The 13740-nt window shown below is 49.6% G+C and overlaps 1 protein-coding gene across 4 annotated transcripts in view; it reads right to left on the bottom strand.

The window, feature by feature from the left end:
- Positions 1-2126: 2126 nt before the first annotated feature.
- The window catches only part of SLC41A1 (solute carrier family 41 member 1), a 31693-nt gene continuing 20079 nt past the window's right edge, over positions 2127-13740 (bottom strand). For all 4 annotated transcript variants that reach the window (XM_054026791.1, XM_054026792.1, XM_054026793.1 and 1 more), the window contains 8 exons: positions 12400-12471; positions 12003-12147; positions 11774-11920; positions 10961-11108; positions 9783-9862; positions 8724-8858; positions 7352-7500; positions 2127-4752 (listed from right to left, as the gene is read on the bottom strand). In XM_054026791.1, coding sequence (XP_053882766.1) covers positions 4567-4752; positions 7352-7500; positions 8724-8858; positions 9783-9862; positions 10961-11108; positions 11774-11920; positions 12003-12147; positions 12400-12471 — 1062 coding nt within the window. In that variant the 3' untranslated portion in view covers positions 2127-4566. The remainder of the gene's footprint in view (positions 4753-7351; positions 7501-8723; positions 8859-9782; positions 9863-10960; positions 11109-11773; positions 11921-12002; positions 12148-12399; positions 12472-13740) is intronic.

The following is a 13740-nucleotide window of genomic DNA, read 5'->3' as shown; positions in this document are numbered from 1 at the left end:
TGGGAGAAGAGGAGATACCTGTTAATAGAGATGCCCTGCCATCAGAGATTGTGATTACAAAAACAGCAAAGGGTTCTGACCTACATCATGTGGCTGAAAAAACACTGGCATTCTCCGCCTAGAACTCACACTGAATTTACAGGAAGCCATCTGAACGCAGGGCTATGGCTGGGATGGGTAGAGGCAGGTGGGCTGTAATATACCTTTTTCATGGAACACGTGTGGCTTGCTCTGCATACACATTTTTACATATATTCCATTGATCGTTACAACACTGAGTTGCTAGAAAGCTTTAGCGAGAGCCAAGATGAGCCCAGAGAAAGATCTTTAATCAAGTGGCTGCTGGACTTGACATACATTAAAGCACAATGTACTAGGCAAGATGTTATTAATTCAGACAATGTACCATGTTCCAAATCAATTATTAAGCCAGATGTGCCGCATGAATAAGCCACTCATGCAAACCCCTTAGCATAAACAAGGACAAGAGAGCAACTTTGACCAACCGCGTGAACTCCTGCCTTTTGAAATCCACTGAGAACAGACATCAGCTTCCTGGCCATCCACTCAGTGACCTTGCCACAGGGATAGCCAAGTGGCTAAGCTGCCAGCGCTTCCTTGTTCGAGTTTATAATCCTTGAATCAAAAGGTTATCCTTAAAGCTGATTGGCAAGCTGTCTTGCACATACGCTCTCCAGAAGGAGAATACCCCCACTTCACCCAATTTTTTTCCCCACAATTTTAAAAAGTGGGATTTTGTGTGTGTGTGTAAGTTCCCATTTTGTTGAAAAGCCATTTCTATTTAAAAGATGGAAATATTTCAACCAGTTATGTCTCTCTCTAATGCAAGCAAGGACAGCTGCATGCTTCTCCCTTCCGAAATAGGGGTAGGGATCCAGACTGTTGACAGTATGGGACCTTGCTCCAGCAGGGGCCAGGCAGTTCCTTCCTCAAGGACATCATCAGCCTGTAGGATCTAGACCTGTGGGGGACTTTCAGTCGGCCTTCTGTCTGCATTACGTAACTATTAGAGAGCATCTTGGCATGATCTGTAAGAGTAGGGGCTTGTCCTGGCATCCCAAGATGCCCTGTGTGTGCTGGTTTGGTGTCTTCCTTCAGCCCTATGGTAGCTGAGTGTGAAGTAATGGTGTAAATTCTTTGGGATCTTCCAGGATGGACTCTGCTATAGAAACTGCAATAGAATTTCCCCAGTCCTCCCTCTGCTAGCCTGCAGATCCAAGTTGTCTATATGTAACCTCGCCTTTCCTCTCCTCAGCTGAGCCAGTGCTGCGGGGAAGCCTTGTATCACATTAAGGACTTTTACATGGCTAGGCCACAGCACCATGAAGTATTTAATTTTAAATTCCCAATACTCTTGTCAAAGTAAAGGAGCATAGCCCAGTTTGTGATTCAGTCTCTTTGAAGACTTTCATAGGATGAAGTGTTAAGACTGGACCATCCAGTTCAGTTCCCTACCAACACAAAGATGTTCCCTGAATTTTCTAGGATGGAGTCTGGTTTTAAGTGCCTCAGACAATGGGATTCCCACCACTTCACTTGGGAGACTAAACCACTCTAAAAAGTCTCCCGCGCAGGGGAAATCTTCCTCAATATTCATCTTACATTTCCCTTTTCCCAACTTTCAGGGATTTTGTCTGTGCCCAATCCAGTACGCAAAGCTTATATCGCTATGGAGGGTGCTTTCTCGGTGATTGAGGTGCTTTTCCACAGCTGCACTAATTTGCCTCACAACCAATTCATACGAAAGGGGATCTATTCTAGTTTTATGCTGCATGAGAGCATATACTAGTGATATTCAATGGCCAATTCCTTATCAGACAAGAGTGTACATGTCAGCATCAGACCTGTAACCTTGGCTAGCAATAGCCTATGAACTAGATTTCTCTCTCACTCCGTTTACAGAAAAGTGTCAATATCTCCACTGAAAATTTTTTTTAAAAAGATACATCAGGGTAGAATTAGTAGTGGTGCAAACAAAATCAGGTCCCTTAGCTGAAAGCGCAGAGCTTCCCAGTTCAGGAGGACAATTTTCAACTAATAGACAGGGTGAGCAGTGTTCAAAAGTTATGGCTTGAAGGGGAAAAAAAAGTAGGCCACAATCCACATAAATAAATGCCATCTTTATTTTACCAAATATAATTTAAAATCAGATAAGTTGACATTTGTCAATTCAGTTATACAACTATAAATATTTCAGACAGTCTTTTTTAATTTTCATACAAAGAGGAACCCAATATTCTCTTCATTTGCAGCCAGATCTAAAGTACACATGCATTCGCGTTCAACTGGTGAAAAATAAAAAAAAATAAAGTTTTCCTTCAAAGCTTTTTTAAATTTAAATGTAAATTAAGTTCTTACCCTCCCTGCCCACCCTCCCTTCCCTCAACCTGGTAAAAATTTAGGTACCTCACCCAAGTAAAACTATGGCTCTTAAAACAATCACCTCTACCTCCCTCAGTTTTTCAGCTGAGACCATGGAGGGTTTGTCTCTTTCACTGGCACAAGTCTTTAGTTAGGGAACTGATGAGGCATGTAAAATAGTAGGAGTGGGTCTACTAAAAGCTTAAGTGTTAGGGAAGGGAAATCTCAAATGCATCTCTCAATACTGGGCATGGAAGCAAGTGAACAGTTTTTTGCGTCTGTTAACGCTGAGGTGCAGGAGAAGATCTCGAAGGAATTGAGACTTCAGTGCAGCAAAATTTCAACAGATGCCCTGGACAAGTTAGATTCGTGAGAAGTTGCTGGGGTGAAGAGATGCGATTGTAGCTCTGAAATTCACAAGTGACATTTGAAGAGAGCAGTTCCGAGGCTTTCTAACCTAGAAATGAAAGCCCTCTGGAAACACACTCCCTACTAGCGCAGGGTCTGCGAGACAGCACTCGATTAAGAACTGCAATTCTGTGACTTAAGGCAGTCTTCATGTAAGCCAGGTCTCCCAAATACCCTGTACAGTTAAGACCATAAAAAAGAGGCATCCTTCAGTGTGAAACAGGAAGCGATTCTTCTACAAGTACCTTTAGACAGTGGTCCCTCAGCTCTTATCTTTTTGGCATGCAAGACACTAAACGTGGTTTGGTTTAGACACCTATAAAGGTTCCTGTATTTTTTGGTATAGTTTCCCCATCAGTCCATGATGGAACTTCCCTTTTAGTTTCAAACCCGTCAACATGCCTGGCAGGGCTGGCTCCAGGCACCAGCCCAGCAAGCAGGTGCTCGGGGAGGCCAAGGGGAAGGGGTGGCATGTCGGGCTGTTTGGCAGCGGGTCCCTCTGGGAGGGAAGCACCTGCTGCCGAATTCCCGCTGAAGAAGAAAGTGGCGCGGTGGAGCTGCCGCCGGAGTGCTGCCGATCGCAATTGTGGTCGTGGCTTTTTCCCCGCTCCCTTCCCCGCCGCTTGGGGCGGCAAAAACCCTGGAGCCGGTCCTGATGCCTGGCCTTAAACCAGGTCTCTAGCACTGAACTGCAGGGAAAGCTCTGAGCCAATTCCAGACTGGAATTTTGCAGCATGGGTCAATTGCTGGTCATGACAGATACACTTGGCAGGGCTGTTGCGGTCTTGCTTGGCCCACGGTAAGGGCAAGGTGGGGTGGTCTTCCAAGCAAACCACTCCCTCCCAAGAGAGTCAGGACTGCCATACTTATGTGGCTGTGGTAGAGTGCCAATATATTGAGCAGCAACCATCACCCCCTGAAACTGAGCCTCACTTAGGGCGAAGAAAGTCAAAATCTACACAACACATCGAGTATCACTTCGCACTTGTTGCACGTAATACCCAGCTCTCTGGGAAAAGCCAAAAAGGAGAAAAACAGCATTGTTTTAAGGAGCTTGTGGGAGAGACACAAAAGTTGACCCCGTATCAGAAAATAAGAGCCACTACAAGAGTGCAGGGTGTGTGTGTTCTGGAAAGAGGAATGCATTTCAGACTTTTTAAGGGGCAAACTAAAGCCCTACATACAATTAAAAATCCAGCAACTTTAGGGTTATGTTTTAAAGCCTCAAATAAACCGGGTGAGCGCTCCTTATAAGCATCTGGGGGTGGGAGTGGATGTTTAAAAGGCCTCTTTCTGGCCCACTCAAGCTAGTTCTCTAACCAGAATCTTCTTTGATTTAGAATCCAGGCATAAAGTGGGGCTTTGGGGGAGGATCTGGGGATGTCCCAAATCCTAATGTATAGAGTGTTCCCTCCTGGGAGGTGCCTGTTCAGTTTATAATTAAAAACAAACCTTAATTGTATCTTGAACATTGAATGCTTATGAACCAAAAGAGTGACGCTTCACCTCTAGTGACGGGTGCGGGTTTCCTTTATGATCCGACTACTCAATCAACATTTCCAATAGAACCTTGGTTCAGATGCTACTGCTATAAAATTGCACTTGGTGATTGTCTCTTACACTTTTTTTTGTCCTTCCTAAAACTAGATTTTTCTGTACAAACTGGGCTTGAAATATAAACCACATAAAATTCCCATTGAAAATAATGAGAATCCAGGATCAAAGCTGAAGTCCCAAGAGAGACAGAAGGAAGGGAAGGAGGAAAGAAGGGGATAGCTAGTCTCCCACGTCCGTGTCCCGGTCACCGATGAGCCAGAGAACGTGGAAACTGAGAGCCAAGAGACCTGTCCCAAGCAGGTCACCCAGTGCCGTCAAGTAAGGGATGGAAAAGTTGTCGGGATCCAGGCCCCTACCCCACATCCAATGCACCATCCAGTCGGCAATGTAGAGTAGAATGAGAACCTGGAAAACAGACAAGAGGAAAGAGCCATATTAGCTACTAATCCAGACTTTCACGCCCCTTTCTCCCCCAGGACAAAGCTTCCCAAGTTCCTCTATATTCAGGCACTTGCAATTCAGCCTGATTGAAGTGCGAGCCCCTATTAATCCCATTCAAGCCTAAGGAATAGTTTAGAGGAGTAAGAGATGGGTCTTGTTGTTAAGAGGAACATCCTCAAGCAAGGCAAAACCAAAGATTTGATGGTGGGTACATTTCAGATGGTGGGCGGAGAGGGGCATGCCTGCCAGTGAGCATTTAGGGGGCACAAGAAGATGCGAGCTGGGTTTTTAATTCCCCTATGTGCCTTTGAAAACCTCCCCTTACTGCTCTATGCCCAGTGCATCACCATCAGTTTATTTTAGGTGTACGAGAGAGTTCACCGCATGTGGGCTGAAAGCCTCCAAAATGAGGAGGCTCTGACCCAGATCCAAATTTTGCAGCTCAGGTCACAACTCTAACCAAAAAGAGGAGTAAGTGGACACAGAGCCAGGAAGTAGAGGCAGGATCCAATCGACAGTTCACACCAGGGTGCCTCAGAGGTGAGCAGAAAGCCCAGCGAAAGAGGAGCAGAGTTGGAGCAGCAGAGTCCTGGCTTCCTGGGGGCAGGACAGCGTCTCTGAGCAGTGACATGAATCCCCAGACGGTCACGATCTCACTTTTGCTCTAGGACAACACTCAGGGTATCCCAAGTCAGTGGTTCACACTGAGTCCTCAGCAAAGCCAGGAGAAATGCTCACAAATGCATCTAGCAGATCAGGTACAGACATTTAAAGCCATCAACTTGTGACCGGAGTGAGGGCTGGAAGGATTAGGCCAAGGCCCCCTCCTTCACTACAATCCATTTAGTTGCCCATGAGCCCCTACTTTGCTCGCAGGCCTGTAGCTTCCCACAATGCACCTCACTTTCTGCAGGGGGAAGAGCACCAGAGACTTTAGAAAGTGGTTGCTAAAGGACTTCCCTTCATGTGTCCAGCACACACCAGGGGCTCGCGACTTAGACTAGCTGCCTTGTCTAGCCCGCTCTGTTTCTCTTTCTTGTGGATGCTCTGACTCATTTCCTGGAGCTCAGCTCGGTTGTTGATTTTAGGGGGATGCTAAAACTAGCAACAACTTCCACAATCACCAGGAGGTGGCTGTGTTTAGTAGGATAACTCCTTGGCCACAGTCTCCCCTCTGTCTGCCTGTGTAGGAGGGGAGGGATATATTGGCTGCCTGAGTTTCCCGAAATGCCAAAAATCCCCCCTTACATCCCTGAGTGCACACTCCTCACCTCAAGCACTGATCGTTATTTTACACAGAATCGCTTAGGGGCCCAACGCTGGCAGCCCAGCCAGATTTCTCCCATGTGGGAAAGGCCCAGGGAAAAGGAGGAAGAGCCCTACGAGTCACGGGAGACACTACACACTTCACATCCTGTTTTCTCTGCCAAGCCGTTTGAACACTGCTACAGCCCCACGAGGCGCTCACAGCTCTTTACAGCCAAGGAAGCGAGTTTCCTGCTCCTGAGGATTTTAAAAACCGAGTGTAGGCTGCTAAGCTACGGAAAGCAGCAGGTAAGCAGAACGAGTGCCCTGAGCACGGAAGGGAGTCTAACGCACTCATCTTCGCAGGGTCGCCGAAGCAGACAGAAGCACCTCAGTTTACGATGTGCTGCTCTGTTCTATGGGAATTTTAATTCTACTCCTGTGACAATCATTTGTGAGATAGTGGGTTCCCTGCAGGGAAAGCGCTGTAGGGAGGAATGTAACAACAGACGAGGATAGAGAGAGGCACCCTGAACCAGCCAGCCCCACCTGACTGTTCCAGCTACAAAGGTTCTTTTGCCGCCTGCAGCACCGTAGTATCCAAATGCCTCCCAGTCACGCGTTAAGTGAGGTGACCGGCATCTGTCACACATGGCTTGATCTCGCCCCCTCCCGAGGGAGAGCTGTGTGTGCAGTGGAGTGTTCGGAACAGCAAGGAGCACACTGCGCATCCCAAACATCTCTATTCTCCGAGGGGCATTTGGGATGCAAGAGGAGCGCTAGATCGGGGCCAGGAGATGCCCATTTCATACGCGCTCTCTCTCTCTAGTCAAGGGAAGGGGTATTTTGTGTAAGCTCCCTGGAATAGGGATAGTCTTTGTGCTGCGGCTATACAGCGCCTAGCACAATGGGGTCCTGGACCATGACCGGGGCTAGCAGGCATTCTGCTAAATGCAAATAAAGGGATATTTTGTATCCGTCCCAGGTGCAAGAATCACGTCATCTGTACTTATAGCTCTGCACCATGCAGATTCCCCTTACTGAGGAGAAAGTGCCTCACTCCATCCCACTTCTGAGGTCTGTCTACACTGAGGGGCGGCTGCCAGTGGGTCCCACTGAACTGGTGTGGAAACCGTTTTCTCTGCAACTCTAAATGAGACAAACCCTGTTTTCAGGAGCATGGGTGGTGACCCCTTTGCAGCAGTTGGCCAGTTTTCCACTGCAGGTGGTGCGTTAGTGTCCGTTATTCTAGCACGGGGATCACAGTCCATGCAACGATTCATGCAGAGGAGACGGGTCAGGCAAAGCCAGCTCTTACCTGAAGAAGTGCAGCTGTCATGTAGAAGACTACGAAGATCAGGGTGAGCGTGGTGTGCCCGCCTTGCATGGAGCTGATGGTGTAGAGGAAAACCAAGTGCCCGGGAACCACCAGGAGAAAGAGCACGCGGGCAGAGCGGGAATTCACATCTGGAGGGAAATTGAGAGGATGGAGCTCAGGATTTAAACAGATAATGGAACTCTGCAGCCAGCTCCCTGGGTGCCAGCATGGATGTGTCCACTAATCAGCAGACTACGTTTTAGTTGATCACATGCCACAGCATATTGGATCCACACCTCTATGTACTAAGTGCAAGGAGCGTAACAGAAATGCCCCGGAGCTCTGAACACTGGCTTAGAGACCCACCCGTACTGGGATCAGTTAGAGATAACGCACTTCTGCTCCTAGCACAGACAGGGCCAAAAGGGACAGGCGAACGAAGAGGCTCTACACAGATCCCAGTGGCCATCAGAGTGGTACCTTTCAGCAGGTGCTCAGTACGCAGCTTTCTGTAATTCACTGGGAGGCTGAATTTACTAAGGGGAATTCATAAGAGCAACTAAAGCAAGGTGCTTGGTGCTCCCAAGGGCTGTACCTGCCCCCTTTGGGGGCTCATTTTTCCAACCCTCTGTCCAGCACAGCCACACCGGACGTCTCTCAACACACACTGTAACACATAATGCTGACCTCCGAGACCGTAAAGCACCGAGCTCAGCTCCACAAGGCCACTCTTCTGGGGGCTGCCTTGCCCCCAGAGGCCAGGCCAGTCCAGTCCCAGGCTACGGGCTGCCCCACGCATGGTAGAGAATAAATCTCAGCACATGCACTGCATGAAATGCAAATCAGGATTCCCGCTGCAACGTTCCCCCCACCATGTCCATCCTCACTTGAAACGTCTGGGTCTGCAGCTAAATAATGGAAACATTATGGAGCCTCTATATTAACAGGAACCTTTTCTGGAGCTTCAGTTATACTGGCCAGGATAAGCCGAGTCGCTGGCTGGCAGCTTCTGCAGCCCAAAAGCACTTGGTGAGGATTTAGAAGGTGGCGGGGAAGAAGTCATTCCAATGCTGGGGAGTCAGAGGCCACTAAGGCGGCCGCCTTTTCCTAACCCAGCGGGGACGCTCCACCTCACCAAACAGCACTGACGCTGTCTCTGTAAGCAAGAGCAAAGGCCAGGCCAGCGCCTGGTCTCTCTGCTTCCCAGCAGGTCTCAGCTCCCATTTCCCTTCCTTGCTGCTTAGTGACCCCTCCCTCAGTGCAAGCTGAGCCAGCTAACCGTCAAGCCATTTCAGGATGCCGGTGAAGCGAACTGTAAGTCCCCTAGCTCAGAAAGCCCCAGCGCATGGCGCTGGGTAGAAGGAACAGATACCTGAGCTGAAGAATGCGCTGCAGGGGGTGGGGCACTTGCGCGGGGCCATCTCTGAGCTCTCGCCCGGGATTCCGCTCATGTGGAGGTAAGTGGAGATGCGACTAGCCTGGACAGCTACCAGGTTGCCACCGACACCTGCAGGCCAGAAGGGGAGCAGTAAGAACGGGCGCGTAACTCAACCCCCGCAGAACTTGGGCGCACTTGAGACTTCAGGAGCCAGGTTAAACTCTATTGGCCTTTGAACTTCAACCCTTTTAATGCCTCCGGAACAGCCAGACCAGCAGGTGAACGAGTCCTCTCTTGCTCCTCGCAGGCAGAATTCTTTTGCTGTGTTGTCAGAAAGCAGCTGCAACTGCTTCAGTTACAGATCAAGTGTCAGCCCTCAATTTCTGTCCCACATTCCACTTTTGCGGGATGCAAAAAGCCAGAGAGACAGAGAGAAAGGACACTGCTCTACAACCCCCCTTTATGACCCCTGCTGCAACTGAATTATTGTAGAGCCTTAAGTGCAGTGCATGGGACACAAAAACAATGGGCCAGTCATGGCAGTAAGTTGAAAACTGCAAAGAATTTTGTTTGAAACACAGCGCATTACCTGCGGAACTCATCGCCACAAGCCCAAGAGATTCGTAGCATTTTTTAAAAAGTGTGCGACATACAGATAATGAGCAGACCCACAGTTCTATTAGCAAAGAAGCCTAAGGCACTAGAAGTTTCAGACCCAAGCTCAAGGAACAGGGAAGGGGCATCAGACTGGATAAAATATTCAAAGATACTTACGTGCATAGGTGCATCTTTGCTGACGTATCAACTCAAGGGTAGATCACTTGAGATCCTTCCCTCATGTTAATCTATCACCAGGAGCAGCAGCCACACAGTGGAGCAGCCGAGTTGCTCTAACACCCTGTCTCAAGCCTAGGAGCCAAAATCCCATTGGCATCTACAGATGCAGGCTCCTAAATCACTTTTGAAAATGGGCCTTGGGCGCTTTTGAAGATTCTACCCACTGGCTGGCAGGGACTGCTGAGCGGCTCATTGGCAGAGCAGAAGGGAACTCACCATTAATCACCGGCGTAAAGACGGCTATCCCCGCAAAGTTTGGATCCGACACAGTTTTGTCCAATATTAACCCTCCAACACTGCAAGGGAAGACATTGAAGGAGTTGATGCCCAAGAGAAAATGACCACTCAGAACATCCAGAGACTCCCAAGCAATTATGATGGCCACACTTATGTAGGCATGAGAAGCAGTGCCCACTGTTTGTGAGGCTGGTTACTGCAACTGTGCACACGTCACAGGCATCTATACCCATTTACGCAATGGCAGCAGTTGCATATGGACTCCGGGGCCTCTTAAAGCTGGTGCATAATATCAGAGCATCGAGGGAAAAGGGTTACTAGTGTGTCGTAGTAAAAGACAGTTTTGGCGGGAGCCGCAGAGTCAGGTAGGGGGTGCTTTCCCATGATGCAAGTTGCATTTTGGCACACATCACTCCAGCTGGTTTGTAAGTTTCAGTCAGACAAAATTCCCCAACAGGAACAGAGATTGTAAATCCTTGTGTACCTAGTGTAGAAAGAGCCTTTTGTTGTAACAAACCCGTCTGGGGCAGTCACTTCCTAGAGATGGCTCTTGTGGTGAAGGCGCTAAACTGGGACTCAGGAGGTGTGGGTTAAATTTCTGGCTGTGCCACAGACTCTCTCTGTGATTATGGGCAAGTCACTAGACCTCTCTGTCTCTCAGCTCCCCACCTGTAGAGCAGGGATAACAATACTTTCTTCCCCCCATTCTTTGGGAGAGGGACTGTCTCACTATGGGTTTGTAGAGTGCCCAGCCTGGTGGGGCCCTGATCCCAGGTGGGACCCTTAGATGCTAAGGTGACAGCAAACAGACAGGTACTTGGGGACCCTGTTTTAGGAGATACTTGTTTGGTGCACATTAAAATCTGTTTTGACATACAGTGGAAATCCTGCTCTCAGATCCAGAGGCGCACCCTCCGACAGTTGCATAGGTTTAGGAGCAGAATTAGCCCACTTATGCTGGAGGGATGTGCCATTATTGCGCTATTCCTAGAGAGGGGCCTGGGCTGTAGATCTGAACATTAACATTTGAAGGGGTTCGGTTCCACCATCTCAGTTTCTTAGCACAGCATGCACCATTCGGGCAAGCCCCTAAAGGGAAGCCAGGGTGTCCCTTCCTGGTCAGGCTGGCGCAAAACAGTCATTTCGTGCCTTCCTACCTGCTAATAGCCATGGCAATGATGACTGGCTCCCACCCAGAGTACAGCACCTCCCGGGTTACTGGATTCCTCTTAGCAATGATGATCCAGAGCGGTAGCAGGGCTATGAAGAAGGCACACACCAAAGGATTCACGTACACTTTGTCCTCTGAAAAGAGAAGCAACAGGTCAACAAGCCCTCCTGCCGGATGTCATGGGTCACTACTCAACAGCAGTGTTGGACAGCAGATCTGGTCCCATTTCCCCTTTGACCTCAGGCCCTGGGAGTCTGCGAGAGCCAGACATGGCCACCCCGCCTTCGGGAGGTATGCTATTGTCAAGGCTGCCCTCTCTGGATCAGCTCTTACCGCTGCTGACGATGTGCCCTCTAGGAAAAGCCCGGTTCCCAGCCTCTCACCCCGTCCGGCCTTCACCTGCTGGGCAAAACCTAGCAGCCACGCCTGCCCTCTCCTTGGAATGTCGTTGAAGACATGTCCCGACCAAGGAGACAGCCACAGCTCTGCTACTAGGGACCCTCCCAAGCCTTACGCCAAGGATGCTTTCTAGCTTCTGGCACTTGCCAAAAAGCAGCCCTTGCCGGTCTGACGGGCAGGGTGCACCCAGAGCACCCCCAAGCCTCTCCGCACCTGTGTGGTCTATGAAGATCCTTTAGATTTCTCTCCTCTCCCCCCAGTCATCTCTGAATATGCCTTAGAGAGGCAGCCTCAAGATTAGGCATTACATAGATCCCCTTAAAAGCTGGAATGGAGGGCAAGATGCCAGGGAAATGCTGCAGCGCACATTCGGAGGGGATATGCATCTCTCACGTCTCACCCAGCTCTATGTAGAGGCCCCAGCTGATCCCTGAAAGCAGCGCCAAGGTGATGAGGTCCCCCAGGCTGGCAGCAATGGGCGTGGCCACGTTATCCGGGTTGATCCCGATCTTCCTGGATCCGATGATAACTCCGATCATGATCATGCCTAGGCCCAGAGGAAGAAGTGGCGTGAGCCGAAGGGCACCGCTGCTCAGGCTGAGCGAGCGCGGCCGAGGGTTTAGGCTTACCCAGCACGAGTGAAGCGATGAAGGCTGTGGCGACACTACTGGCACAGAGCAGGATGGCATGGTTCATGCTGAAGTGCCCATCTGGGATCCAGCCAAATATCACGGCAGCAATCGAAGCCAGGAAACCGACCACTGTAGCTTGAACCTAGCACACACGAGAGGTTAAACCAGACATGGGTTGGGAAGAGAGAGAAACCCGTCCCAGTCCCACCTGGATTAGCTGGGAGGAAGAAGAGACCGCAATATACCAGTGGGGGAAACTTTTAGGGAGGATTAATTGCGGCACAAGAAGTCACCGTTTGCTTTTCCACCAGACATTCAGCATCAGTATTTAAACTCTCCTTCCAGTGTCACTGTTGCACAGCCCCCACAGCCAGCCCCATTTCCCCCAATTTACCTGAATCAGAGCCATGTTCCCCATTATCATCCTCCAGAGTTCCTTGGGTGTGTCTATGTGCCCGATGTTAGCCTGTAGGAAGAGACCATGGTATCGGTTAGACTGAACCCCTCTCAGATGGCTAGCACTCAGGGAACTTGTTCACAGTGGTGGTACATTTGGTGTGGGGCAGGGGAGAACAATTCGAGACCCAAGCCCTCCGGGATGATGGTTCAAGGGAAGAAAAAAATTAGCATTCCATTGCCGTTCGTGACATTCCTAACGGCCCCACGTGTCAGCCGGGCGACAGGAACAGAGCAGCAGGATGTGGACACGAGCAAGGTGGCCAATCACCTCCCACCTCCAGCTGAGAAGGGAATGAGCTTCAGAGTCAAGAGGGCTTCCTCTATTGCTTTCGGGGTTCTCAAGGTCCTCAGTTCTTGCAGACAAAAGAGACTCCTGCACCCAGCGGCTGACAGATCAATGAAGGAGGAGCTGGGTATCAGCTATCTTGGTCTGCTGCTCTGAGCACAGAACAGGGTGGCAGGAATGTTCCATTTCTAAGCCCAGACCCACACCCCAGTCCCCCTTAATTGCCTCCATTCTCCTAGCTATGGAAGCCAGGTTAACACGTATACCACAAGGGCAGAGCGAGGATTCAGCGTTTGCCAAGTGCTCTGGAGACCAGGGTCTACAAAGACTTTGCCAGCGAATCTGGGACAGTGGCAGGACCTCCTCCATTTCCCCTTTAGCACACGCTGGAATGGGGAGTGAGACATTGCTGATGCTCTCCCAATGGAGCTCCTAATACCACGTCTCACTACCAATTCTGGCTCACACTCATCTGGGTCATGCTGCTCCCACAGCTGGCCAAAGGGCTCAATACCCCAGCTCTGCTATCAGATCGGACCCTAAGCTCTGATAAGGAAGGCCAGGGTGATGGCAATGAGAGTTTTTCCTGTTAAATAACATTAGGTAAACAAAGCTAATGCCCTGTGGAAGCCTGGTGAGTGGTGGGAAGCAGCCACAGCACATGGGGGTCTTTTGGCACCAGGATGGCTGCAAAAGACACTAATCAGCTTAAACAGAACAGACTGAAAGTTGCCGTAATCTGGCAGCAGACAACTTTGCTGTTTTGCAACATTTGAGCAGAGTTACTGCAGAAGGCCCTGCCATACTGTCCTTTGCAGGTCTCTATGGGATTTAGAGAGAGATTTAGAAGTATCACAGCACCCCCAGAGATGCAGAGCAAGGACTGTGGGGCCCAATTTAATAACAGAAACTGATGCACAGAGAGGGGAAGTGACAAGCCAAAGGTCACAGTGACCGAGTGTCAGAAACAGAACCCAGGCGTCCTGATTG

The sequence above is a fragment of the Malaclemys terrapin genome, chromosome 4 (genome assembly GCF_027887155.1).
Source record: "Malaclemys terrapin pileata isolate rMalTer1 chromosome 4, rMalTer1.hap1, whole genome shotgun sequence".
Taxonomy (NCBI): domain Eukaryota; kingdom Metazoa; phylum Chordata; order Testudines; family Emydidae; genus Malaclemys; species Malaclemys terrapin.
The sequence above is the reverse complement of the archived record's forward strand: the minus strand, read 5'-3'. Positions and strand labels throughout refer to the sequence as shown.